The following is a 25,528-nucleotide window of genomic DNA, read 5'->3' as shown; positions in this document are numbered from 1 at the left end:
GCTTTATCAAACACTACTTATGTTTGTGAGCATATAAATACGTTCGAAATTGGCGTGAGAAATGTGTAGGTAGATTTAAGCTTGTTTGTTCAAATTATAATTATTGTATGTATGCTAATTATCATTCTGACAAAATGATGATAAGGTTAATTGTAGAACAGGAGCCGAATGATGTTTTTCCTTAAGAAATTAATGCAAAAATACAACAAACGTTTAAATTAGCAGCTCTTATACTAAACATAGTAAGCTATACACTTAGTATGGAAAGGCATCGAAACGATACGAATATGGAAGCAATAGAGAATGGATGTATGATGGATGCTGTCTTCAAGGCCTATTAGCTCACTACCGGTATTGACGCTCATTATACATTTTTGCTTTTTATGTGTGTTTTAATATATGGGAATAAATAAATCAATTGTTCTTTATGGTGAGCTTTAGCTATAAATATTAATATAACATTTACGAGTAAACATTTCTATAAAATATAAAATTAATGTGAAGAGTGACTTTTTTTTTACGCTTTGTCTTTATGCTAAGCTTGATTTTTTAACCTTTACTTTAAAATCTGAAATTAATAATAAAAGTTGTAAATCCGCTGAGTGGTAGCGCTACAAAACTATTTGGCCAAATATACCTAAACACCCTTATAAAACGAATCTTAAATTCAAACCGCCAAAGCGCGCTCGAGAGTATGTCGATTCAAAACGAATTGTACAGCGATGAATTTTACAATTTTATCGTATTAAGATTACAACAGTCTGTTAATTGGTTTTTGTCCCGTGATCCCTCGCGAGGGCGCTCCCCTCGGCGCAGTTTGAGATTCGAATTAGCATAGTTCGTTACGCGAAAGTAAATATGGCGCGTGTGTGCGCGGTTTGGGAGGTTTGTTTTGGCCTTTCGGAGCTGGATGTTTGCGAGTTTGTCAAATGGCTAGGCTAGACTTTTAACGAGCTTTTTTAGACTCGAGAAAGCATGTATGCGATGCAGTGGTATAGATCCTATTATACTGTAGTTAGTATCCTTCCTCAAATGCTGAGATATATTTCTAAAAAGAATCATGACCTTTAATGTGTGTATCACCTTATTTTGTAGTTCATTAAACAAGACAAAAATCTTCTTTTAGTTATGAAATATCAATGTAACATTCATATTTCTGGATATTGAAATTCATAAAATATGTCGTCCTACACTAATATAAAATTTCCACCAGAAGCTCCGTAATAGATAGCGAAGGCAAGCGCACTGAAACTACTCTCAGTCGATAGGTATGTCAAATAATTTGCCCGTCAGCTAAAAGTCCGTGAAATAGCACTGAAATAGATTGCGATTTGCGACATCGGCCGCTGACGGCGCTCATTCGGAAATGGAGCGCGAGACGGCGAGATTGCTTTTAAATCACATTAAGTGCTGCAGCGCTGCACTGGAACGAACTTTGCGTAGTGGCTGCAAATTTTGGGCTTGAGAAAGGTTAGGTGTAGCGATCATCGATCTATTTATAATTAGGGAACTGGTTGCAACACCGTCTGTGCTGTCAGAGGTTAAATTTAGTTGAGATAAAACTATACTTTTGATCCATTATAGAATCTACACATAAGTTCTTCTAACTTGTAAACTACTACATACTACTAATTTTGAGCATTCACCATTATGCAGTAGCATCGCGTTTCCATGAATGTACCTAAAAATGCCACGTCAATACAAATGTGTCTAAACTAAGCAGGGTAAAATCATGCCACACACGACCCGCGTCCCGCTCCCTCTTATTGTATTGAAATGAGCCTCGGGCGTCTCCGGCCGATGTGTGACTAATGGTCTCTTATTTGCCTCACAAATACTGAAGATACATCGGATGTATCGAAAAGTTGATGGACGAATCCAAACGATGTCCTAATGGTGTTGGTAGTATAGTGTATACATATGTTTATTGTCCTCCTGTCCAAAAGGTTTTAATTGCTGTATCATTGGCCTATTTAATCTGGCCATGTTGTTTGAATACAATCCTTTCTTTAAACGAAGCATGTAATTGTTCGTTATAGTTGTTCTAGTGATATTTGCTTGAAATATCTGTACGTCTTCTGAAATTCAATATTTATTCATCTTAACTGTGGCTTTGTCGGCACAATAATCGAATCAAATCCATTTATTAATGCTCATAACGATTTAGGGGTGCAAAATGATAACAAGCTCGCTAACGTAGTTTGGAACGTCACGGATGCGTCGCGGCGCGGGCGGCACAAAGGGCCCTTGTGGATTCGCCTATTTCCTGCTCAGACGCAGCCGGAACGCAAGTCTTTAGCTTTCGTGTTTTCCAACTTGCGACGTACCTATAGATAGACTTTGATGTTGTTGCATTGTATTTAGTATTGGTACGTATTTAACGACTAAATTTTTGTATAGTTTTGGCATTAACAATAAAGTCTTTACTTTCTAGATGTAAGATAATATTATAGCCTGATATTTATGACGATATAAATTACAATGCTATTAAACAAAAGTTTTAATTTAATTATATTATTAAGTGCTTGAGAGTAAGAACTAAGAACATAAATATTATACCTATTTAACATTCACATTATTTTAAATTACAATGAATTGTTTTCAATTACCAAGCAAAAAGACACATTTTATGCAAATACATAGTCCTCTTCATATAATTATGCTTCTTCATAATTCTATTACTTCAACAAAACAAGGATATTATGGTTTATTTTTATGTAAAACTTAAACATTCAGCTACTCTTAAATTCAGAAATGTGGTGTCAGTTTTGGAAAAACGATTCATAATAAAGTTATGCCTTATGTCTATCATTCAAAATTCATTCATTCAAGTTATACAGAAATTGAAACAAGCCGCAAGACGGGTAGATAACATTTACCACAAACTCTATCGGTGCTTGTATCCTCTCGTATCCGACTCAAAACTTGCCGTAGGAGCGTTTATCGAGTCTAGATTCGAGGAAATTGACTCTGAATAGCGCCTGTGAGCGCTGTTTTCTTTAGATCCAGCTTTCAATTTTATTTAATAAAATTTATTTTGATATTTGAAACGTCGAAGTTGTGTTGACTTATTTTATGGAGTTCTTGTTTATTTTTTATGTTATATCAGAGATAACACATCATGTTTAGATAATCATGTATAACTGATGTTGATAAGAACCACTTTACTAGCTATATTCAATGAAACACATTTGGGCGCTCCCGCTAACCTATTTTCGGGTCACGCAACAATAGACCATAAATCAACGAGGTTAAGTCGGATATAGCGTATGGCATCACTCCATAGCCTCGCAAGGTAATGAACCGTAACTCAGTTACGAAATCCCATGAATATAAAGCGCGTAAATAAATAGCAGATGCGCGAAAAACTCACCCTGTACTAACAGACACTTTGCATAATAATCGCGGGGGTGTGTCGTTGGGGGGAATAGTAAAAAGGGGGGGGGGTAGCTCCCCCCCTGACACGATTCTCACGCGACGCGACATCGCTTCCTTTCAAGTTAATGAATGGATGTAAATATGAAGTGATATGTGTTATGTGTGTTGTGTGGACCGGTTGTGTCGCGAATTTGCGAAGCTCTGCATGTGTGTTGTCGTATATTGATTTGCATATTATTGTTTTTGTCGCTTCCGTGTAACACCTTGTGATAGATACAACTTGTAGATGTGTTTTAAATTAGATTCATGTTTGTAAAGTTGTAATAAAACATTTATACAAATGTAGGTATTTAATATAGTAATCTTATATATAAAAATGAATCGCAAAATGTGTTGGTAAGCGCATAACTCGAGAACGGCTGAACCAATTTCGATAATTCTTTTTTTATTATATTCCTTGAAGTACGAGGATGGTTCTTATGTAGAGAAAACGTAAACATGTACCACGGGCGAAGCCGGGGCGGACCGCTAGTAGTTAAATAAAGATTTATACAAAGTATTCGATTAAATTAGATCAAAGCAAGATAATAGTTGTTGTACTTAATTGAATAACTTATAGAAATATATTTTGAAAAAAAGAAAAAACAACCAGAAAAATTGTATTAATTCATGAGACTTGCCAGTTGCCACCCTCTTTTTATAAAATTTCCCATTTAAACCATGTAAAAATTCTTTGCTATTTTAGTGTTACTATGGTGAAATTAAGATACAGTAATCCTACCTATGTTCATAAATCATTTAGGGTCTTCAATCAAGACCCTCTGGGCTCGCGTCCCTTCTGTGGGCACATGTCAACTTTTGGGAAATTAAATATGGCTCCCTTGACTGCTGGGGTTCGTTTGGTTTTGATAGCTTTGTATATTTGACAAATTTTAAAATGATCGAGATCTAAAGCTGATAAATAAACGATTTAATTTTCTTTCTTTTGATAAGGGACCGATATTTCAATGTCCAAGTAAATTAGTTGCAAGATAAAATGTATAGTCATCTTATATCGTTGGAAAACAGAATCATTAGCTTATCGTCAAATATTAATTATATATTCTATACAGTTCACTATATTATTATCGTTAAATTAAAATTTGAGAAAGAAATAACCGGTTGTCATTAGTGGGGAGTGGAGTGGAGGACACTAATGAAGAATTTTAACAATTATTTACTGATTGCTACTTAGATTAGTTTATTGAAGATGTTAAAATGTATGTTTAAACACAATACAATTTGGGTAGACTAGAATAACACAAGAAAGAAACGTTTAAAGCGAAATACTATACCAACTCATTATTATCTTAGTGGTTAACACTCGCCTCTATTTTCAGCCAATGTTTTCCATATACAGCAAACTAAAAAGTTGTTTGATAAATGTGCACAGAAATAATAATTGTTGTTTGATGAGATAAAGTTGAAGAAACATTTCGTAAACCTGCCAGATCTAGTAGGGAATCATACCTAGAACACTTCAGATATAGTATAGTGCTCACCATTAAATGTGGAAATCGAACCCAGAGCACTTTAATTTTGTAATGTTCTTTCTGCTAAACCGAAGTGGCGTTCAATCTAAACTTTCTTATCGACACATTGTATGTCATTATCCAATTTTTCACATACATAATCTACAAAACTAAATTTCCAATTAGTTATTTCATACAACCCCCCAACCCTTTACAGTTGCAATAACGCAGGGGGTAACTACCCTGTACGAGATGTATCATTTGCTCTTTTGTACCCACTGGACACTGCATGTGATGGGAACACGTGTGTAATTGTATTATAGATTTAATTATATTGATTTGTAGATTATAAAATATCCGCCATTTGTATCAGGGTAGTGTTATACTAATATAGAAATTTGATATTACATCAATGTTCGACTTTAGTTTTAGGCAAGTCGTATGAATATAGAAACCACTTAATTTTATTCGGATTTCTGAGTATAATAAATCTTATCAATTATTTCTAATTACAAAAACAGCTGGTTGGAATTACAAAGTAGGTATGTTACTTTTCCTTTCCTTAGGTTCTATAGGTTTATTGGATAATCATCTAATAATAGATAATATTTATTTGGGTGAGCGTGAACAGTGTGTTGAAAATTGAAATAGGTTCTTCACTATTATAGTGTAAAGATTAAATATCATACCAAATGCAGTCTACCACTCAAAGATGCAACACTGCTGTTTTCTACGAAACATGCTCCGTTCGTATTGCAATTTATGCATCGAGTTTTCCCATTAATTACATCTTTGTAATAACAACTACGTGATATTACGCGATACGCGTCTGATACTCGGCCATGCGTAGTGCGTACTATATGCGTCACTATTCCATAATATCGAGGAAAATACTGCTTACGTTATGGTTTTAATCTGCTAAACGTTAAAGGGATATTCCGGTGTCGCGGTATATAAATTAGGGATTAGTATTCTCTTGCTTAGTTGCCTGTTTGCTTGATCGTAATGCGATTGAGTTTAGAAAATATAAATGTTGCAAGTACGGCGTATGACGGTATGCGCGGATTAACTAGGTATGTGGAATAAAAGGAAATTATTTTTATGTTGGCGGGTGTCTAGACGGAAATAATAATTTTGTGTTTAGTTTAATCTATCTTCTGTGGACAGTCATATTAAAGAACTAAATTGTTTGTTGTATATTAGATAATGATATACTCTATACTGTGATTGGCAGTTCCTCTGATAGAAGTGTCCCCATAATTTTAAACACCAACTTTTCACTCGTAAAAGTTGGAAAACTTTTAATCTAATGAAGCCATGAAAAAAGGGCAATTTTTAAAACTCGTATAAAGCTATAAATCAGCCACTCTATCTCTCGGTGCGTGACTTGATGCACATAGACTAGTGCAAGCTACTGTTAAAATATGCTAATTGTTGTGTCCGACGGACGTGTGTGCGCTTAATTTGTTGGACGATATTGTCAAGCCCGACCACGCCTTTGTGGCTTGCCAATATGGTTTTTTTAATTAATATTTAGGTATGTAGGTGTATCCCAGTTTTAATAGTATGTTTAGATTATTTATAGTGTCCAACAACATGCTTAGTTTTAAACTAATGTTATGTCACAAATTACTAGTTACTCACTAACCATTATTCACAGATAAATCGTATCAAACATCGCAAGTTAAATCTAATCATCCATAAGAAAAATGCAAGAAAAGTGTATATTTTTGTAGCTATGGTTCCATAATAACAAAAACAAAGACTATTTATTGAGATGACGTTCGACATTAAGTTCTAAATAACCATTCCATTCATCTAACAAACTAACAACGGGTAATAATTTCACAAACAAATACAAATAAATAACGTAACATAAAACTGCTACATCTATACGCTTTCAAAATGCATCGCTCTCGTTTATTTTTACACGTTTCGTGTGCACTGAATCTGCGTTCAGTTTATTTATTTGTTTTCCAAGAAAATTAAGTTGAGCGACAGTGCCAAGATTACAATGTAACATTGGCGCGGGTCATTGGCCGAAATCGGCGCGAGTCGCGACCTTGCCGGCTCACCTACATATGACTGCCCACTTTTCCTTTCGCCAATCCGCAAAAAATATAAGTCGATCCGCATCTCTAGCCGCTATGATCGAATCTGATGTATCGAGAATCGAGTATGTTATTAGAAATTTCATTTGTTTTTTTTCTGATTAGATATGTACGTGTGCCGCTATATACATTTTTAATTAGACGAAATGACGAATCGAAAAGCCAAAGAATCTCCCATAATTTAAATTTGTTAGGCGCCAAGACAATCTCAAAATTAATGACGAAAATAATCCTCGTCCCATTAGAGGGGACCCGATATTATCGGAATTATAAACTTAAATGGGATTAACGATCTTCAACATTAAATTAAGATCCCCCAATAGATATCAGAGACGTGCTTGGCGAATCTTTTCTTGCAAAAACATTTTTAAAAAATTGGGTCAATTAGAAAAAAGCTCCTCTATGACGTGAGGGTAAAGGGGAGTGCGAAGCCCTAGTTATGTGTACGTTGTGGCTTTAGTAAGGGCGAGGGTGTACCCTTGAGCCGAGACGTCACCCCACCCGCCCTTTCCACTTTCGATGCTTCATTGTATTAGTATTCTTTACTGCCAAACCGCAGAGCTCAAATTCCTTTGTAAACCACACGCCGAAATTATATTACTCGAGACCTTTGTTCGATGATCCACACTATACCTGTGGATCCTCTAACAACGATCTCCAAAAAGAAAAGAAAAAATTATTGAAAGTTATTCTTATATTTTTCACAAAGGTAGAATGTAGCGGTCGTTTTTTGTATGCACAATAATAAATCTTCATTGAAACCGTCAGAGAATAGATGCGGTATGAGAGTTATTTCTTAATTCGTCATAGCGGACAGTAGACTGTCGCACTTACGTGCTGTGAATGTCACATGTCCAAAAATAATAATAGTAATGCGCGTCGGTCAGTGCAGCGTCTGATTGCGTCACTGCACCGAGCGGCAGGGCATTGCACCGCGCGTCCTCTTCACAACTACCGACTACGGAGTACTATTGCCGTCTCGCTCCCGCAATCACTCTTTCTAACCTCGTGTAATATCGATCGCAACCATTCAACAGCTGATTGTCATTAACATAATATCCTAGCAGTCTAGATTGATAGACGATGTTTATGCAAGTAACAATGTACACTATGATTGTTATGATTGAATAACAATTACTAAATGTTAAATCACATTATGTTGAAACAACAAGAGAAACACAAACGTGGTATGCTGTTAATAATATTGAGACAGTTTTCACCAATAATTAATGTTTTATTTCAATAAGGTTCATAGTACAAAAACTAGTTTTATCGTATTAATTGAGCAATTATAACTTACTTTTAGACATGTTGAGGAATTATTAGCCGAATGGTAATTGTAATAAAAGTATTGATAGGAAGCGGAACCAATTATCATCATCATGATTACCAATATCACAAAAATCAATGATGAAATAAAGCAGTACAAAAACTGATTGCATTATTTTCTTTTCAGTGGCGTGGCGGTGCTGAGCCCGACGGAGAGCAGCGGTTGCAGCGGTAGCGATATCACCGAGCCACGTTCGCCGCGTAGCCCCGAATCGGGTTGCAGCACCAGCGAGGAGAGCGCGGGCGTGCGTATGCCGCCCTGGGCGAGCGACCCGGCGCCGCCGGCTCCGCGACGCCTCGCGGCCCAGCCCGCGCCGGTCCGCCGGCCGAACCCACCCGTTCATCGCCGCATCACAGAGTACTTCAACCATAAAATGAAACCCCAGAACAGCCTCAAGCGAGACTCCAACTCTGTCAACAACGATGACACCAAAAAGAAGTGCCTCCCCAAAAATGGTGTAACGCAAGATCTCGAAAAATACATCTCCTATCTATCGCAAACGCTAAGTCCCAAAGTCTTGATCGATGTAGGAAAACAAGCACAGGCTATGCATAAACCGTTGTCGCAAATGACCAGCATAGATCCTAAACCTACAGATCTCAGTAAACCACCTTCAAATGCCAACGCCGATAGCGTTTTCGAGTACTGTAGGCCTAAAGAAAGCAAGGAGGTGCACACGATGAACGGCTTCGTAGAAGTACGACAAGTAACTGAAAAGATCAACAAAGATAAGCTGTCGTGTGGGATTCTAAATGGATTAGTTGAAAATAAGAAAATAGAGCGTGAAAAGAGATTAGCATTTGACCCATCCGCCAAAATAAAACCTAACCTTAATAAACAGAACATCAATAATTCCCAAAACAACAAAGTGCCAATACCGGGATCACACGAAATGTTTGGGGTGAGAATTGCACCTGCCACTTCCATGAATCAAAATAGAAATAAAGTTTCAACCTTGAAGACCGAAGCAAAAATTAATGGAACAGTTAGCTATACAACAAAATTAGACAGTAGAATGAATGGTGTAACACGTGGCTCTAATAACTTAAATTTGGTAAACAAACCCATTGCCGCTAAAAAGGAAACAGTCAAAAAAGCTAACTTGGCACCAAAAAGAACCAACAGGAAGTCCTCAGCGTGTATCGCAAATAGTAAAAACCTCACTTGGTCAAAGGCAAACAACCTCAAACAAGTCCAGTTGCAAAAACAAAATTGTGTGAATTCCGTTTCTAGTACAACGTTACGAAATATGCCGGGCGAGGCGAATACAGCACCAAAGATGAATATTCCAAACGGTGTTAGACAAATGTCGATGACAGTTAATGGCAATTTAAATAGCCTGAATGTACCTGTAAACAATTTACAAAATGGTCATCAAATCAATGTTCAACAGCCGTGCAACGGAACGGTCACATCAACGAACTTATCAACGTTTATGGCTGTTCCGCAAAATGTCATGCTTACTACATTAAGGATACCGCAAAATGGGTTGACTGCGCAAACGTTGAATCAGCAGGGTAGTATCGCTACTTTGAACCAACAAGGTAGTATAGGCACCCTTAACCAACAAGGCAACATCACATTCAATAGGCCTAATGTCAATGTGACAAGCCCGACAAAAATAAATGGACAGTTTGTGTTTCCACTCGTACAAAATATTAACGGGACTGTAGTTCAAATACCTAACCTTATGGCGAAGGTACCAAACTTTGTCCTTCCACAAACACAGCCTTTAACCGCACAGCGGCAGAATCATATGCAAAATCAGCAGACGCAAATACTTATCAACGGTACGTTGCTGAAATTATCAAATGCAATACCATCTTCGTTTCCGCCTGGCAACAAGACGAATCCTGTCTCAAGTCAACCGATTTCTGTTCTCAACAAAGGCTTTCCTGCAATACAAACTGCAATGACACCGCAGAAATCTAATCATTTTAATGTCAATCTAAACCATCCGATGTTGGTTCCGCAACCAGGTTTTATAGTTACTTCAGTGCCAAACGTCAAGGAAACTTGGAGTTATTCTACAGTAAATACCGCCTGCTTATCGCATTCTACATATACAAACCCGATTGTTCAGCACCCACCGCCCATAGTACCCACATTTAATACGCAGACTTTGCATACAAGTAGTATACCGATAGCGCCTGTTAAACCTCCTGACAACCCAATTCAAGGCACAGAGCCACCTAGCAGTACAGTTAAGGAGACAGACCTAATTGAATTAAAAAATCAAAAGTGTGATATTCCATGGCTGTCTAAAAATGTTAATAATAACATAGTTCCATTAGATTCTAAAAAATTCACATCGAGGCCTTTTGCTGAAGTAAGTTCGGGTAAGCTTGATGATTTGATGTCGGATAAAGTGACGGATAGTGAAGCAATAGCGGCGTCAACGAATAAGTCGTCGAGAAAAGAGAATGTGCCTGAAGAGATTAAAATGGAAGAGGTATCGAGAAGCGAAGAAACTGTGTTCACTCAAATAACTGTGTTAAAAGACGTATCATCGAATGTCGAAAGCACTGTGATAGAAGCTAATTTTAATAGCGCAACAACGGAATCCTCCGAGTCAGGGATCGGTACGGATAAGTCGATAGATTCGCCGAGTGACTCACAGGGTAGCAAGGAATGCGACGAGGATTCCTCGTTGTTGTCGCTGAGTGTGAGTGTGAGTTCGATGGACGCGACGAGTCAGTCGGAGTCGCAAAAGAGTCCTATACTTAAGCAACCTAAAACGTTAAGGTTTCCGCCTAAAAATCTTACGAAATCTGACAGTGATAGAAGGACGTCTAGTTCAGACACTACGACTACCGTTAGTGTGTGCCAATGGGAGAATTGCAAGCTGGAATTTGATAGTGATTCGAGTTTATTGGAACACTTGCAGGTGTGTATTATGTTTTATAGTATTTACTTGAAAACTGTTATTGACTAAAGATTAAACCATAATTTTATAAATGTGAAGTAGTTAATATGTGTGCACTATTGTTCAAAACTAGTTCTTAAAACTTAATGTGTTATTGGCATCAGATTATTTAAATGTATTTTTATTTTACTTATCATCAACACACATTTTTCTTTCTATCTAAAGTCGAATTTTGAGAGTAATAAAAATACATATGTCATTGAATAGAATAATAAAGTATTTAAATGTTCGAATTGTACATTTCAGTCCGTCCACGTTGAAACGCAAGTTGGGAAACAGAACTACGTATGTCTCTGGCAGCAGTGCAAGGTCCGCGGGAAGCCCTCCTGCTCGCGCCTGTGGCTGGAGCGGCACACGCTCTCGCACGGCGGCAACAAGCCCTTCAAGTGCATCGTCGACGGCTGCGACAGAAGATTCTCCACTCAGGTACAATTACGTTCCAGTACAAAACTGAAAACTCTTCTTGCAGAACCCAGGATACTCATCGCCAAAACGAATCCACAATAACGCGCTCGCGTCGTCCTTGAATGGGTTATTGTCTATGTCGTTCTGGCGGTCTGGCATTTTGGTCGTCAGTTTTGCTCGTCGATAGATCCCGGTAATCTGGATTCGAAGTTATCACAGATTTGCATGTGTCTCTACTCTCCGAGTAGTATACGTTTGTCTGATTGCCCACTTTTTGTTATTAGCTTGAGAATCGATTGGATGCGATTCACTAACCACCTGCCGCAGTTTTTGTTGTTTTATCGCCTCTTTATGACCTAATATTTTTATATTAAAAAAGCAATTAACACCCGCTTTCCCCGCTTCAAGATTAAATAGCTTACGGTTACTTATTAATCTTTTAACTTACGCTCTATTATTATAACGTAGTATTTGCATTCCTTCAACATTTCACGTATGTTTATTTCCTGGGCACGCCAGCGGAGCCGTGGGCAAATAATTCCGAATCCCCGATTAACGAGATCTATTGACACTTTATAGACTTAGTTTCTTCTCTGCTTTTATTTTCAAGCTTTATCCAGTCAATAGTGATTGGACCATGGTAATCTTCTAATCTGCTGTTTCCGTATTTACCCATGTAGGGTCTCGGTCGAGTTTTCAAAATTTATATTAATTGATCACTTTGTTTATTCTACGTGATTCAATTACTCGTTGACCGCGTGGCGTGTCACGTATACATTTTGTTTATTTCTAAATTCATCTCCGGTTGCCAATTCCACAAAATTATTAGCTCGTTCTTGTCTTCGGTTGTTAATGTCATCATTCGATATTTATTAGTTATGCCGTGACGTTGCCACTTGGATATAAATTGCAACATCGTAGTCTTCGGATTTTCGGGAACAATAAACTGTGCTTTGTGTTTTCTGTCCTAAGGTTGAAGGAGGTTGGCCTGGTGGAGTTACAACGAAAGCGACTTCTTTTGTTATTGTTTTTAAATGCCATTCTTTTATTTATTTTTAACTATTCCGAGATGTGCCAATCCTGGACTCACTGGAGGATCCATACAAGTATTGTGTTAGCTAAAGGTTTATGAAAAATGATCACGGTTTTCTATAAATGTATGTTGAAATGTATCATTTGTTTGGTTTCCTTTCCGTCGTATTTATGAGAATGCAGGATTTTCATGTACATGACTGAGAAGAAAGGAAAGAATAGTATAATTTATGAAAGTTGTAACAAATCTTATTATTAAGTGCAATTAATTTAGATTTTTTTAATTGTTTATCCTTTAAAAAATTGCTGTCTTGGGGGTATAATCCCAATTTACAAAATGATCATTTTACACGAACTGAGAGCTGTAGAGACTGCCGTCTATCTCGTTGCCATGGTTACAGCATTGTATCGATATTTCCAGACCTTGTTGGAGCGACACGTGAACAACCACTTCAACGAGTCGTCGCAGTCGAGCGGCACCGGGCGGAAGTCTAGCGATAGCTCGTCGAAACTCATACGCAGGAATGGCAAGAAGCTGCGGTATAGGAGACAGCCTTGGTCGGGTGAGTGTTAATTTTGTATTTAACTGGAACCCACCGCGTCACTAGCACGTCACTCAGTTAAATAGGACCCGTGCTATTCCAAACTATCTTTGTACAATGTAACCTAAAGTCTCATCATCATCCTATTTTTGTGTGAAGAATAAACATAATAATATATCCATACGGTATACATTCTTACATAAAGTAGGATAAGCAATTATTGAGGTGAGGAATTTAAATGATATTTGATTACTTGGATTCGTCTCTACTTCGATGGGGGTAATTAAATAGCTTTAAACCATTTGAAGAATTTGTCAAAAAATGTTTATCCGGGTGAAGTCGCTGCGAAGAGCTACTAAATACATAAGTATCCAGTATGCAGCATTTATTAATACTGTAGCCAATTTTCAGTCTTTTTCGCTTAATAAACGTGTTTTCTTCCTTTTTTCTTCTTCATATATTCGTTGGAACATAGTCTAATTATCGAGTATACAATTCCAGCGCGCATGTTCGACTTCTTCGACTCGGGCATGATGGAGGGTCTCGCGTGGCGGCTGTCCCGCTGCACGCGCTGGCGGCTCGGCGGCGCCTGCCCGCTGCGCGAGCCGCCCGGCCGACACACGCTCACACTGCACGCGGCGCTCACTGCTACCAGAGCTGCGCCGGGCGGCAGGAGAGAGGCCTTGATGACGTACTATCCGCCTAATGTGTAAGTATGGGGTTTATTCTGTAGTGGATGTAAATGGGGGGTGTTTTTTGGGTTGTTGGTAACGCAGGGTTTTTAATGGTATGGTTTTTGTGTGGTAATAAGAGGGTAGTGTGTGAGAATGTGCTTTTGGTAGTGTTGTAGTATGGAAGGGGGTGTCTGTAAGTTGGATGGTTTATACTGTGAATGGTGAGGTTACTCGTCTAACGTGTGAAAACGATTGTATGAATGAGTGTGTATGAGGGCCGCTGCGCGAGCCGCCCGGCCGCCACACGCTCACACTGCACGCGGCATTGACTGCTACCAGAGCTGCGCCTGGGGGCAGGAGAGAAGCGCTGATGACGTACTATCCGCCTAATGTGTGAGTATGCTTTGTTTTTGGTAGGGTAGGGCAGGGGGTTTTCTTTGGGTTGGGCAGTTTTAGCAGTGGTAGGGCAGGGGGGAGATTTGGGCTGGGTGGTTTATAGGTATTGAGTAGCGTGAATGAAAAGGTGACTTGACTAATGTGTGAATATGATTATATGAATGAGTAAGTACGTATATTATTTATAGGGGTAGGGCAGGGAAGGGGGTGTTTTTTGAGTAGGGTGCTTTATAGGTAGTTGTTGTAGACGATAGTAGTGTGTAAGTATGATTTGATCGTTTGGTAGTAGAGGGAAGGGAGGATGTTGTCGAAGTACTAGTCGGCAAATGTGTGAGTACGTTTTTGATAGTTTCGGACTTATTTATTTGAACTTTTAATATGTGGTATTAATGTGTGAGCGTGCTTTGTTGCTGATTAAGGGAAGAAAGAGAGAGAGATTAAGTTGAAAGAGGGAGGAGGTCTTTTTTACGTTGTGTGGTTTTGTTGTGAATGAGGTTTTGGAAAAGATACTCGACTTATATGTGTGCTCAATGGTTTAGTGGGATGGTGGTGATGCATAACTTGAAATACAATGACTTTAGGAAGACCAATGTATGAGTGTTTGAGAGATTTTATTTATTACCAAGTTTAAGTTTTTTATTGGTCAATGATATGAACTATAAATAAATAAAGTCTAAATTGATAAATTTATTTTAAAATTAACTTAAGTATGTGTAAACGCCCATGCGAGAGATTTTTGTGCATAATATATGACTTATAGTATATGAGAGTGATTTTTTACTAACTAAAAATGTTGTGAAGTTGAAGCAAATAAGAAATATTGTCTATATGAGAGTTTATTGAATGTATAAAGAAACAATGAAAATAGTAATGAGAAAGAAAACAAAATAACTATTTTGGTTTTGTGTGGTAATGTTTGTAATGAATGAATATGCTGGAAATAAAAAAGGACCAGCAGTTGTAAAAAACATAGTATCTATTTAGTACTTATTATTTATTAGTATCATAAGTTTTTTTTTTATTTCAAAATACTTTTGATATAGTCGTTTCGTAATTTATAACGATATAGTTAGAATATTCATTGAAAATTATTTTGTAAAACTAATTTAAAAAGTAATTTAAACGTAGGTACTTGCTAACTTATTAATGTCATTTTTACTAAATCAAAAGTATTTATACAATATTTGTATAACATGTCTCATAACAGACATTTATTTTAATTTTTTAACATATATTTTCAGGTAAGAATTTTCAATACTTTATTACCCAAATCACGGAATAAGTTTTAGATGGGATTTATATAAATAGCTTAAATTGAAGCCTTAATGATATGATGAAAATACGAGATTTTAAACTTGGTAACTTGGAGATTTCTATGAATTATAAAAAAAATATATTAATTTGTTACTAATATTTGCAGCGACGAAATTCTCGAGTATTTTTGTTATTTTATTAACAAGGTAACGACGAGGTGGGTTATGTAGTCAGTGTTGTCGAATTTCAAAAGTTATACTAATTTTCGTTTATCATTTCGGTAGATTATTTTTGTATGTTCATGAGAAATGTGATGGTCCTTCAATTATTTCATTGTGTGATTTTTCTTAAAGACATTCATTTTGCACGTGTAAGGCTAAATTACTTTATAGTTTTTGAATTTGGTGTTTAGAAATAGTTTTTTTTATTAAAATCATCATTTTCATTACCTAAATTAAGTAATGTTAAAAACATATATTGGAAAAATCATCATAATCTTCTAAGTCACTAGTGATTTATTAATTACTAGCTTTCCACCCGCGGCATCGTCCGCGCAGTCAAAGAAAAACGCGCATAGTTCCCGTTCCCCCCGTGGGATTTCCGGGATAAAACCTATCCTACGTCCTGGGGTAAAAAGTAGCCTACCTTTTCTCGGGTATCAAAATATCTTTATACCAAATTTCATGCAATTTGGTTCAGTAGTTAAGGCGTGATTGAGTAACAGACAGACAGACAGAGTTACTTTCGCATTTATAATATTAATAGTATGGATAACTCCAATCATATCTGCAATCAATAAATTTCGTACTTAAAAGTCAAGAAAGCCCAAAATTGGTTTGCTCTAAGACGACACAAATAAATGTCTTCCACAATATTCATTGCAGATCTTCGCAGACAAAACTGTAAGCAAATCGAGTGGCTTTAAATCACAATTATATTTTAGTTATCGCAGCATCGCTTTTAATAACATCATTATGCGGATCTTTGTGTACTTCTTATATTACATATATCTAATTATTTTATATTTATACCATTATCATATTTACGATCATCTTTAAAAATATTTTTTTATTAAGTTTATACTTCCTTACTAACCTTATTAAATCTTAATGAAGAAGATGTTTCATAGGCGAATGAATCAATACTAGGTTTAATTTAATAATAATAAATAATAATCTGTAAATGCAAATTTTGTCTGTGCAAAGTACAATATGATTGTATGACACCATAGTATTATTCCATTTTTTTTTTGCGAATACTTAAAGTACCAAAATCGGTATTTCCATTATTTTTTTCAATTATTTAAAATTCAAACTAAGTATAAAGGTTAATATGAAACATCTTTTTTATTATACTTCTCAAATATACGACAAAAACAAGAGGTACACAAAATCCTTATACACAGCATGCTTCCCTTTCTCGGCCACACAGAAGCATCTTATGAAGTTGCTAGCATAAAACAATGATACCAATGAGTTTAAAGCCAACTTGATTGAGTTTAACTGACAACCCACCTCATACAATTGGCGAAAATCAATACAAAATGATCAATGCTGATGCTAGCAACTCAATGGGTTGCCCGCCCATATTAGCTCGTAGTTAGCAGCTTCAGCATTGACTAGCATTCACATTAATATAGATTTTTTCCTTGTCGATGTCTATTCATTTCTCTTTAGCTTCTTAGCGTGCATGTTCACTTTTCACGTCGGGCTTGCAACCCAAAAAACTGCAAACACGAGCCACGTTCCTACGTTACGTCAGATAACAATGACGTTTATACAGTTGAGCAAGAGCGCCATTTTCCTCGTTGCCATGGTAACAACCGTTCGCACATACCGCGACGGTTATAAGGCGCGAATTAAACAGAGTGGACCGTGGTGTTTGCAGTCACATTCTGTGTGGCTTTACGATTATCGACAATAACGTGTCCTTTACATTTCAGGATCGAAGACGAGTGGGTGCCCGAGGAGGAAGTGAAGCAGATCAAGCGAGTGGAGATATCGCAGCTGCCGGTCCACACGAAGGTGGTGCTGTACGAGCAGTTCTGCAGCTCGTACAAGAAGACGCCATCCCCGCCGCCCGTGAGGAAGACCCCCGCGATACAAGCCCAGCCGTCCAGATTGCTCCCACTGCGGCAATGCACTTCGTCGAGACTGCTCAATAACCTGCTAGCGAAACAGAAGTCGCTGGAAGTGAAGAACGACTGCAACGCGACCAACCTGCCGATGGTGTACAGAGAAGAGGACAGGAGCGACAGGAGCGAAGTGAGCGGCGCCAAGAAGAGGAAGCTGGGCCGCAGGCACGGGGGGAACGCCTTCTGGCCCAGCGGCCGGTAGACTATCGCACTGGATTGGGACTTGGACAGACTGAATGTTTATGTGAAGCAATCATTTTACAATACGACAGATTTGATTATCCAAAGAAGTAAATTAAGTAAGAAAATTTAAAGTGTTTAGATCCAAGTCCCAATCGCTAGATAGTAGGGTGACAGATGTTGATTGTCGGTGTCTCCACTCTCGCCCGAACGGAATAATTCACAAGACTGATACATACTTTTATATAAGACGGCTCGGTTTAGAGCGACGCGACGGTAGCGAACAAATTGTAAATAGTTAGGAAATGTATATTGTAGGGCGTTGCGAAGTGTACATTAGTCGGAGTTAGGTTAGCGGCTAAGTTAGTGACGACCAGCGATACGAATCACTGCCAATATTGTATATAATAGTAGTATATTAGTGACGGACCGATCCCGTACGGTCCTATCGACGCGATGGGCGTCTCGACCGCTTTCGCTTTACGGTGCCAATTATTTTATCGATATCGATGTCGATGCGTGACCGTTGTTTTCGTCACCAAGTGCCTCAATTAGCACGGTTCTACCATAGCAGTGTTCACATAGATGTAACCGCGTAGTCATATCGATTCGGTGTTAGGTTTAATCGATTTTTTATATCGATTCTCGTATCGATCGATTCAATCGACGCTCGGAATCAACAGCTGTCTCATAACGTCACTGCCACGTTGCGTTTATCTACAATTTATCATTGCGGTGTTGAAGGAGCGATTTATAATCGACACACTAACTTAATACAAAATCTATTATCAACAATAAAAACCATAGATAAAATAGACTTTGCTCAAATGGTTTTGTTCCTTTTTCTTTTGTATTGTAAATCGCTTCTTGAACACCGCGAATTGTGCATTAAAGATATTAATAGCAATAAAAATGTGTGATAAGAATTTAGACGACTTATATTGACGCACAAGGTTTTTAGCAGTTTTGAGCCAACATACAGTAATCTCTGGATACTCATGTTATATCGTGTAATTGGTAACTTTTTTATTTTTGTATCAGGAACCGTTTGTATGCTGTTGTATGGTTGATTTTTGTACTTTTGTACTCGGTGTGTTATGGAGTGCAGCGCTTTGTCTTTGGTGATGGTGATAAATAGGTTATTAAAGATAATATGGAAGAAAAAGCAATATTGATACAGTTCAAATGTGAATTTTAACAGTAATAATTATAGAAGTTGCCTTTCATAGAGCTAAGTTTCGAGTTAAGATAATTTACAAATAAAGATTTCTTCGAAATCCATCGAAGCTTTAAGACACACTATCAACAAAGACAGAGCGTAAAACAAACCAGCCATTTGCGAAGTTTCTGTACGGTCGGATTGCCTTTTTAGCAATAAGATAGTTTACATTGAAATGTAATGTTGTGTTCCGTGCTCACGCGATCTCCGTAGTATTTTTAGTTAGTGACTGTAGTTAAGTTAGGAAATGTGTGTGTGGACGACAACCGATTGCAAGGAGGGGGGCTCCGACGCAAATCAAATTTGAATTCAAATTCAAACTCGATTCGCGACGAGCCTAGCTAATGATCGCCCGCGACAAGACGGAATCGGCCTATATAAGTATAACGAGTTAACGAGGGTAGTTTTAGATAAATGTATATAAATTATAATTTCGATTCCGTCTCCACAACGCGGGTCGGACGAGTCAGCGGTCGCTGATGATTTAAGTCAATATAGGAAATGTTAGTTCGGCGTGTTCGCTTTGAGTCTCATCAAAACGGACACATCGAATAGGGACGGACCCAAAGACGCGTTAGGAAAATTTCTTAGTCAAGTTGGTGCCTGTTTGCTGAGGACGATCGTGAAATAACTATGGAAGCCTTCCAATGTACTGATTTTTAGTTTTTCGTATTAAAATTGTAGAATAATTTCCAGCACTGATACGAGTGCCATATTGTATCGGCTCGACTTTTTATATTAATTTGATAATTGATAGTCAATTGCGACACCAAAATCAGAAAGACATGTTAGTGTATTTCTCCGTGGACTTAATTTGATCTCAGACCAATCGGCAACGGAATTTTTAATGTTAAAAACGGCATCGGATTTGATCGTTTGCTTAGATATTCAATATTCATGTGATTCGATGATTCTTTCATCTAGAAATGTTTCCTTTGGTGAGGTTTAAATTATATTGTAAGTAAATTGTGTTTGTTAATTCTATTGATATGTCAGACCAAATTTGATGACGTTTTTGAATAATATGTAATCGCTCAATATATAAAAATTGTTAATTTGGGCTCAGAACATAAGTGGCCTAGAAGAACGCTTGAGTACAAATTTTATTTGCAATAATATTTAGGATCGATTGTATTTGGAGGTATTTTCGGTAATATAAGCCCCTTAGTAGTAGCCATTCGAGTCGTTAGGCAGAGAGAAATATTTTGTGATCGAATACTTGTTAGCGGGGTACTAAATTAAAATACATATTGGACGCGAGCGAGCGTCGAGATGATATATTTTTATCACTGCCACAATAGTCATAGGGGAGGGAAGGGTGCCTTCGTAGTTGCTCATCTCTTTGGTTCATTTCGTTCAGTTTCGGCGAACAATATTCGGGGAACAAAACCGCGGGCAATTCCTATAATATAGTAACCTGCTTTGTGTTGGAGAGGAGGGGGGTGGCGTGAAGCACATTACCACTGCGGCTGAGCCCTGACCGGTACGATTGAGATAGTTAGTAGCCACGGTAGATACTTTGGTCACCAGTGTAAATAATTGTGTATAAAGTAACGCAGGAGTAATTTGGTTCGCGCCTGAGCGAGGGGTGGGGGGGGGGGGGGTAGGCTAGCTGGTAGTACGTTGTCTTTCAACATGTTTCCTATATTATCCGTTTATTATATGAATGTTCTCCTTTATTGTAAATGTTTGACCCATAAATGCTATATGCGGACGCGAGTCCCGGATAGTGTGCACTACTTTATTCGATTTGTAGATATTTAATTATATTATATAGTATAATGTTTAATGCGTTTCATTTGCTTGGAGCCGACGGTGAGATCCGAAATTTTATTATAATTTGTCCCGCGATGGGCTATCTACCTCAATAATTATTTATCACACATTTGGGCATAATAATAGTGAATTACGTTACTCGAAATGAAATGAAATTTGTTCATTGTAGTGATTGTAAGTTTTTTAATGGTTTGTCCACGTCACAAGTACTGTATCTTATATTAAATACATATTGTATGATTGACTATTTCGTGTTTTATTGCTTTCCAAATACCAATGCTGGATACTTATTGTTGCACACACAGATCTATTTGTGGTTCAGGTATTTCTCTCTTAAATAATAACAACAGTAAGAAATATTGAAGATCATAAAATGCATTCCAATAATTTATTCTTTGAAATAAAAAATACCACTCATATTAGTTATGCACCTCCTCATTTATACCTATACAAAAAGTTTACAGCTATGATGTTATAGTAAAAGTGAATGAATTCACATAATAATATGAACGAAAGTTGAAAGAGAAGGCTACATTGAAATATTTACCACGATTTATTTTCAAAAATTTGATTCAAAAGATTTGCATATACTAGGCATTAAATTGATTACTTAAAATAAGATCAAGTTATTACATAGTAAAATCTGCAGTACCTACATACTCGTATATAGGCCATGGCCGCCGAAACCTGTTGACCCGATTCCGGCTAATTTTACCATAAATGAATTTTAAGCCTGGCTTGCTGCTAACGAAAGTCACCTTTCAAAGTTAATTCTCATACTAAAGCTCTAGTTCTAGTTATAATATTATGGAATTGGTCATTTGAGGAATAGAAAAAAATATCGTCAGGCCAATTTTAATTCCCTTAAACTTTAAAGGAACTCAAAATCTACCTAACATAATATATTGAAAATCACCAGTGCAAAGATACATTATTACTGAGCAGCATAGGCTCCTTTTTATTACTGTAGGTATTTAGGAATTATTATTATATTATTATTACACTTTATTTAGTAAGTTAAATTCCTGACATAATTATTTATGCTTTTTCCTTTTTATCCCAGATCAACCATGTAGGTAGGTAGTAAAGTTATAATATATTATAAGCTGCATTATGTCCAAGGCCGTAGATGCATGTAACACGACGCCTGCGCATTCCCTCGTGCTATCAGCAAAGTTACGACACACGATACCGCGTGTCTCCTTTGAATTGCACAAATTATTTAATACTAGTATGGTTCTGGGTTTGACCCTTCCTGAATAGTTTGATATGATTTATGATATACTAGCTTACTGCCCGCGGCTTCGCCCACTTTGTCTAAAACCTAATAAATAATATACTAAAACCTTCCTCTTGAATCACTCATAAAAAAACGCATCAAAATCCGATGTTTAAAGATTTAAGCATACAAAGGGACATAGGGACAGAGAAAGCGACTTTGTTTTATACTATGTAGTGATTGGTAAATGATTTAACTAGGTTGAATAAATACATCATATACTAATTATACTTTAAGTATTAATAAAAAGTAAAAACGTGTATACCTAGGTGTTTGTCACTTTTACAAGTTGCAAATATTATGTGAAATTGGAATTATATGAAATTACTCGGAGACTTCAGATATAGATTATAGGCTAGATAAGCACAAAGGTAATTTTTTATCTAGGTACCACGCGAGTGAAGCCAGGTATTCCAGTTATATGAATTGTATAGTCTATAAACTAGTAAATAATTCATAAAATAAAAGGAGCTTGTGAGTGTAAGTTGTACATATCATACATAATAATGCATTAAAATATTTTAACAAGAAATTCGTGTTTTATTATTACCTTATTCCTTTAAAGTATAACAGCAGTAAAAATACTTCAGCAGACGAGCAGATACATCATTGGCTGAAAATAAAGGGAAAGTAAGTATTTAATTAAATTAAAGTAATAGATTTGAGTGATTGGTGCTATGAATTATGAGAAACAGAAAATGAATCATCTTATAAGAGAGAAAAAGGAAGAGCATATTCCTATTACGGTGCACTTACATCAAACGAAAATAGAGCTAGAGCAAGAGCATTCTTTCGTTATATTTAAGTGTACACGAGAACTAGAATTCGGTGTTATTCAGTATTAGAAAATTGCATAGAATCTTTTCGGAAAACACTAAAAGTGTAAACACAATAAAAAAATTGACATAGTGGGATTAGAATGAGCAAGAATGAGCATTCGCTCGTTTGATGAAAATGTACCGTTATATATCTTATATCAAGTAGTGCTGTTCCTTGTTTACAAAATATTAAAGTTCTCTTTGCATTCAGGTATATTACTGTGATGTTAAGACCGCGGCTTCGCCCGCTTTATGTAGAACTCCACATATCGTATACATACTAAAATCTTTCTCGAACTAGGTAAGTAGTACTATTAAAAATGTGTCAAAGTCTGTAGTAATAGAATCGAAATAAACTTAGGGGAAAGACAGCGGAAAGCTACTTTGTTTTGTATAAAACTCTACATTTGGTACTATGTAGTGGTGTAGATGTTACAGGAAATGTATGTAATCCGTCATTGTATACAATTCCTAGGAAATGTATACAATTCCTAAAATCGTACGGAAATGTGTGAAATAAATTATTTTATACACATTTCCTAGGAAATCTATACATTTCCTAAATAGCTATCGGAAATGTAAAACATTTAAGATATTGATATGCCGCAGGCAAGTGTTGGACTAAAGCAAAGGGGGCGCAGGACAAAAATTTTTTGATGGAGTTGGTGTCATTATAACATCTATTTATTATTGTTTTATCGTAAAGATTACGCTTATATAAGTATGTTTTATAGGAACAACTTTTCTCTAAAATCAAAAATAGCCGAGATATTCGCCCTCAAAGTTAGGTTAGGTTTAGGTTAGGTTAGCCGTAAGGTTAGGTTAGTTTACGTTTGTTAAAAAAAAACTACACAGAAATAGGAGCCCCGCGAAGCGGGGCTCCGTCGACGAAGATCGAACGATCAAGATAAATAATATGAACATAATATTATTACAATTTTACGGTATGACTGACCCGATTGTATCAATAAGAGCTATTATAAAAAAAAATAACAACGTGTTTTATTACAGAAAGCATTTACTTTACACATTTCCTAATACGATATAGGAATTGTATACAATTCCTAGGAAGATTATACATTTCCTAGGATATGCATGCATTAAATAGTTTTTTAAACAATATTTTATACATTTCCTAAATGGTATCGGAATTGTACACATTTCCTAGGAATTGTATACAATTCCTTGATTTCATACATTTCCGGTAACATAGACACTAGCTTATTGAACTTATTAGAATATTTAGGTACTTATCTACTCTAATAGATAATTGTCAGTTTAAGTGATAGTCTAATTTTGGTGGGTTGGTATATATAATGCTTTATACACAGTACATAGTCTGTTATACTTATTTTATAATTGATGAAAAAAGCATTAATATAAAAATATAGGTAAAGCCTGGACTCAGGAATAATATGTACTTAGAATTTAGATATATTTTTATCATATTGATAAAATAATTTTTAAAATCGGTTGGATTAGAACTTTTGGTTCATACGAAACAAGAACTTATACTTTATAGGTACCTAGGTCTTCTATTTGCCTTTGTGGCGGTCTAGTAAAGATAGGTGTCATACCATTGTATATACCATGGAAATATATATACTTCGTAAGTTCCATGGTATATAGACAATGTTATACAAATTCAATCACTTAGTAATTAGTATAAAGAATTTTTTTTATTGTTCCGTGCGTGTTACTTTAAACTTTGTAAGCTTATAGAAATAAAACTAAATAATACAATATATATTAAACAAATAAATAAAAATAAGTAGGCATATTATGAGGAAGTTTCCAATTACGTTACATTGTTTTGAAATTAAAATGCGATTACGATAGAGTTAGTTGAATGCAGTTGTAATTTCATGGCGGGAACGCTTGCTTTTTCGTTTCACAAGGCAATATGACACCGGCAGGAGTCGCCAACACTTAATTAGAGTAATTAAACGTTCATTTGTATTTCCTTTAATAATGCTATACAAAAAGCTTTCAAGCAATGTAGAGCGAGACCGAATTATCTTTCTTTTATTTTTTACCACATTTTATTTAAATAAGGGCTTTCTGTTTGAACTTAATATAAGCAAAATATGTATTTTTACCTTACTACATAAGAAGTGAAATCTGTAGTCAATTATGCTCTAAAAATTACGTTATCAATGAAAAACAATTTAAACACTTTTAGGTACATAAGTACCTACAAGTTATAAAGTGTACTTAAATTCATATCGATCAATTATTGTTGTTATGTTGCCCTTCCCTTTTAAATGCCTAAACCAAAATATGAAGTCCATCTGGCTATGTAGGTAGATACAGTAGATATTAAAATTTACCACGCATTAATAAAAAAAATCCAACACCATTTCCACGTGTAGGTCACGTAAAGCGGGTCATAAATTTGAGTGGTGCGCTAGACGCGTTCGGAATCGGACGTGATTAGTGCTAGCATAAGGAATAACAATTCGCGTCACGCGCGGCTTTGCCGCTGCATGAACTTTTTATAATGAGTTGTAAAACACTCATTGTAAATGAGCTGTTGGCGTTCATTCAAAATGCCATCGATACC

At 36.4% G+C, this 25,528-nt stretch overlaps 1 protein-coding gene across 4 annotated transcripts in view; it reads left to right on the top strand.

The window, feature by feature from the left end:
- The window catches only part of LOC123692141 (myb-like protein U), a 128,193-nt gene extending 107,078 nt beyond the window's left edge, over positions 1-21,115 (top strand). For 2 of the 4 annotated variants that reach the window (XM_045636821.1, XM_045636823.1), the window contains exons 2-7: positions 8,457-8,959; positions 8,990-11,217; positions 11,503-11,682; positions 13,115-13,256; positions 13,737-13,944; positions 17,502-21,115. In XM_045636821.1, coding sequence (XP_045492777.1) covers positions 8,457-8,959; positions 8,990-11,217; positions 11,503-11,682; positions 13,115-13,256; positions 13,737-13,944; positions 17,502-17,895 — 3,655 coding nt within the window. In that variant the 3' untranslated portion in view covers positions 17,896-21,115. Of the gene's footprint in view, positions 1-8,456; positions 11,218-11,502; positions 11,683-13,114; positions 13,257-13,736; positions 13,945-17,501 lie in introns of all 4 variants that reach the window. The other 2 variants (XM_045636820.1, XM_045636822.1) reach the window with 1 other exon arrangement.
- Positions 21,116-25,528: the final 4,413 nt, after the last annotated feature.

The sequence above is a fragment of the Colias croceus genome, chromosome 5 (assembly GCF_905220415.1).
Source record: "Colias croceus chromosome 5, ilColCroc2.1".
NCBI lineage: Eukaryota > Metazoa > Arthropoda > Insecta > Lepidoptera > Pieridae > Colias > Colias croceus.
Note: the sequence above shows the minus strand (reverse complement) of the source record. Positions and strands in the feature narration are given on the sequence as shown.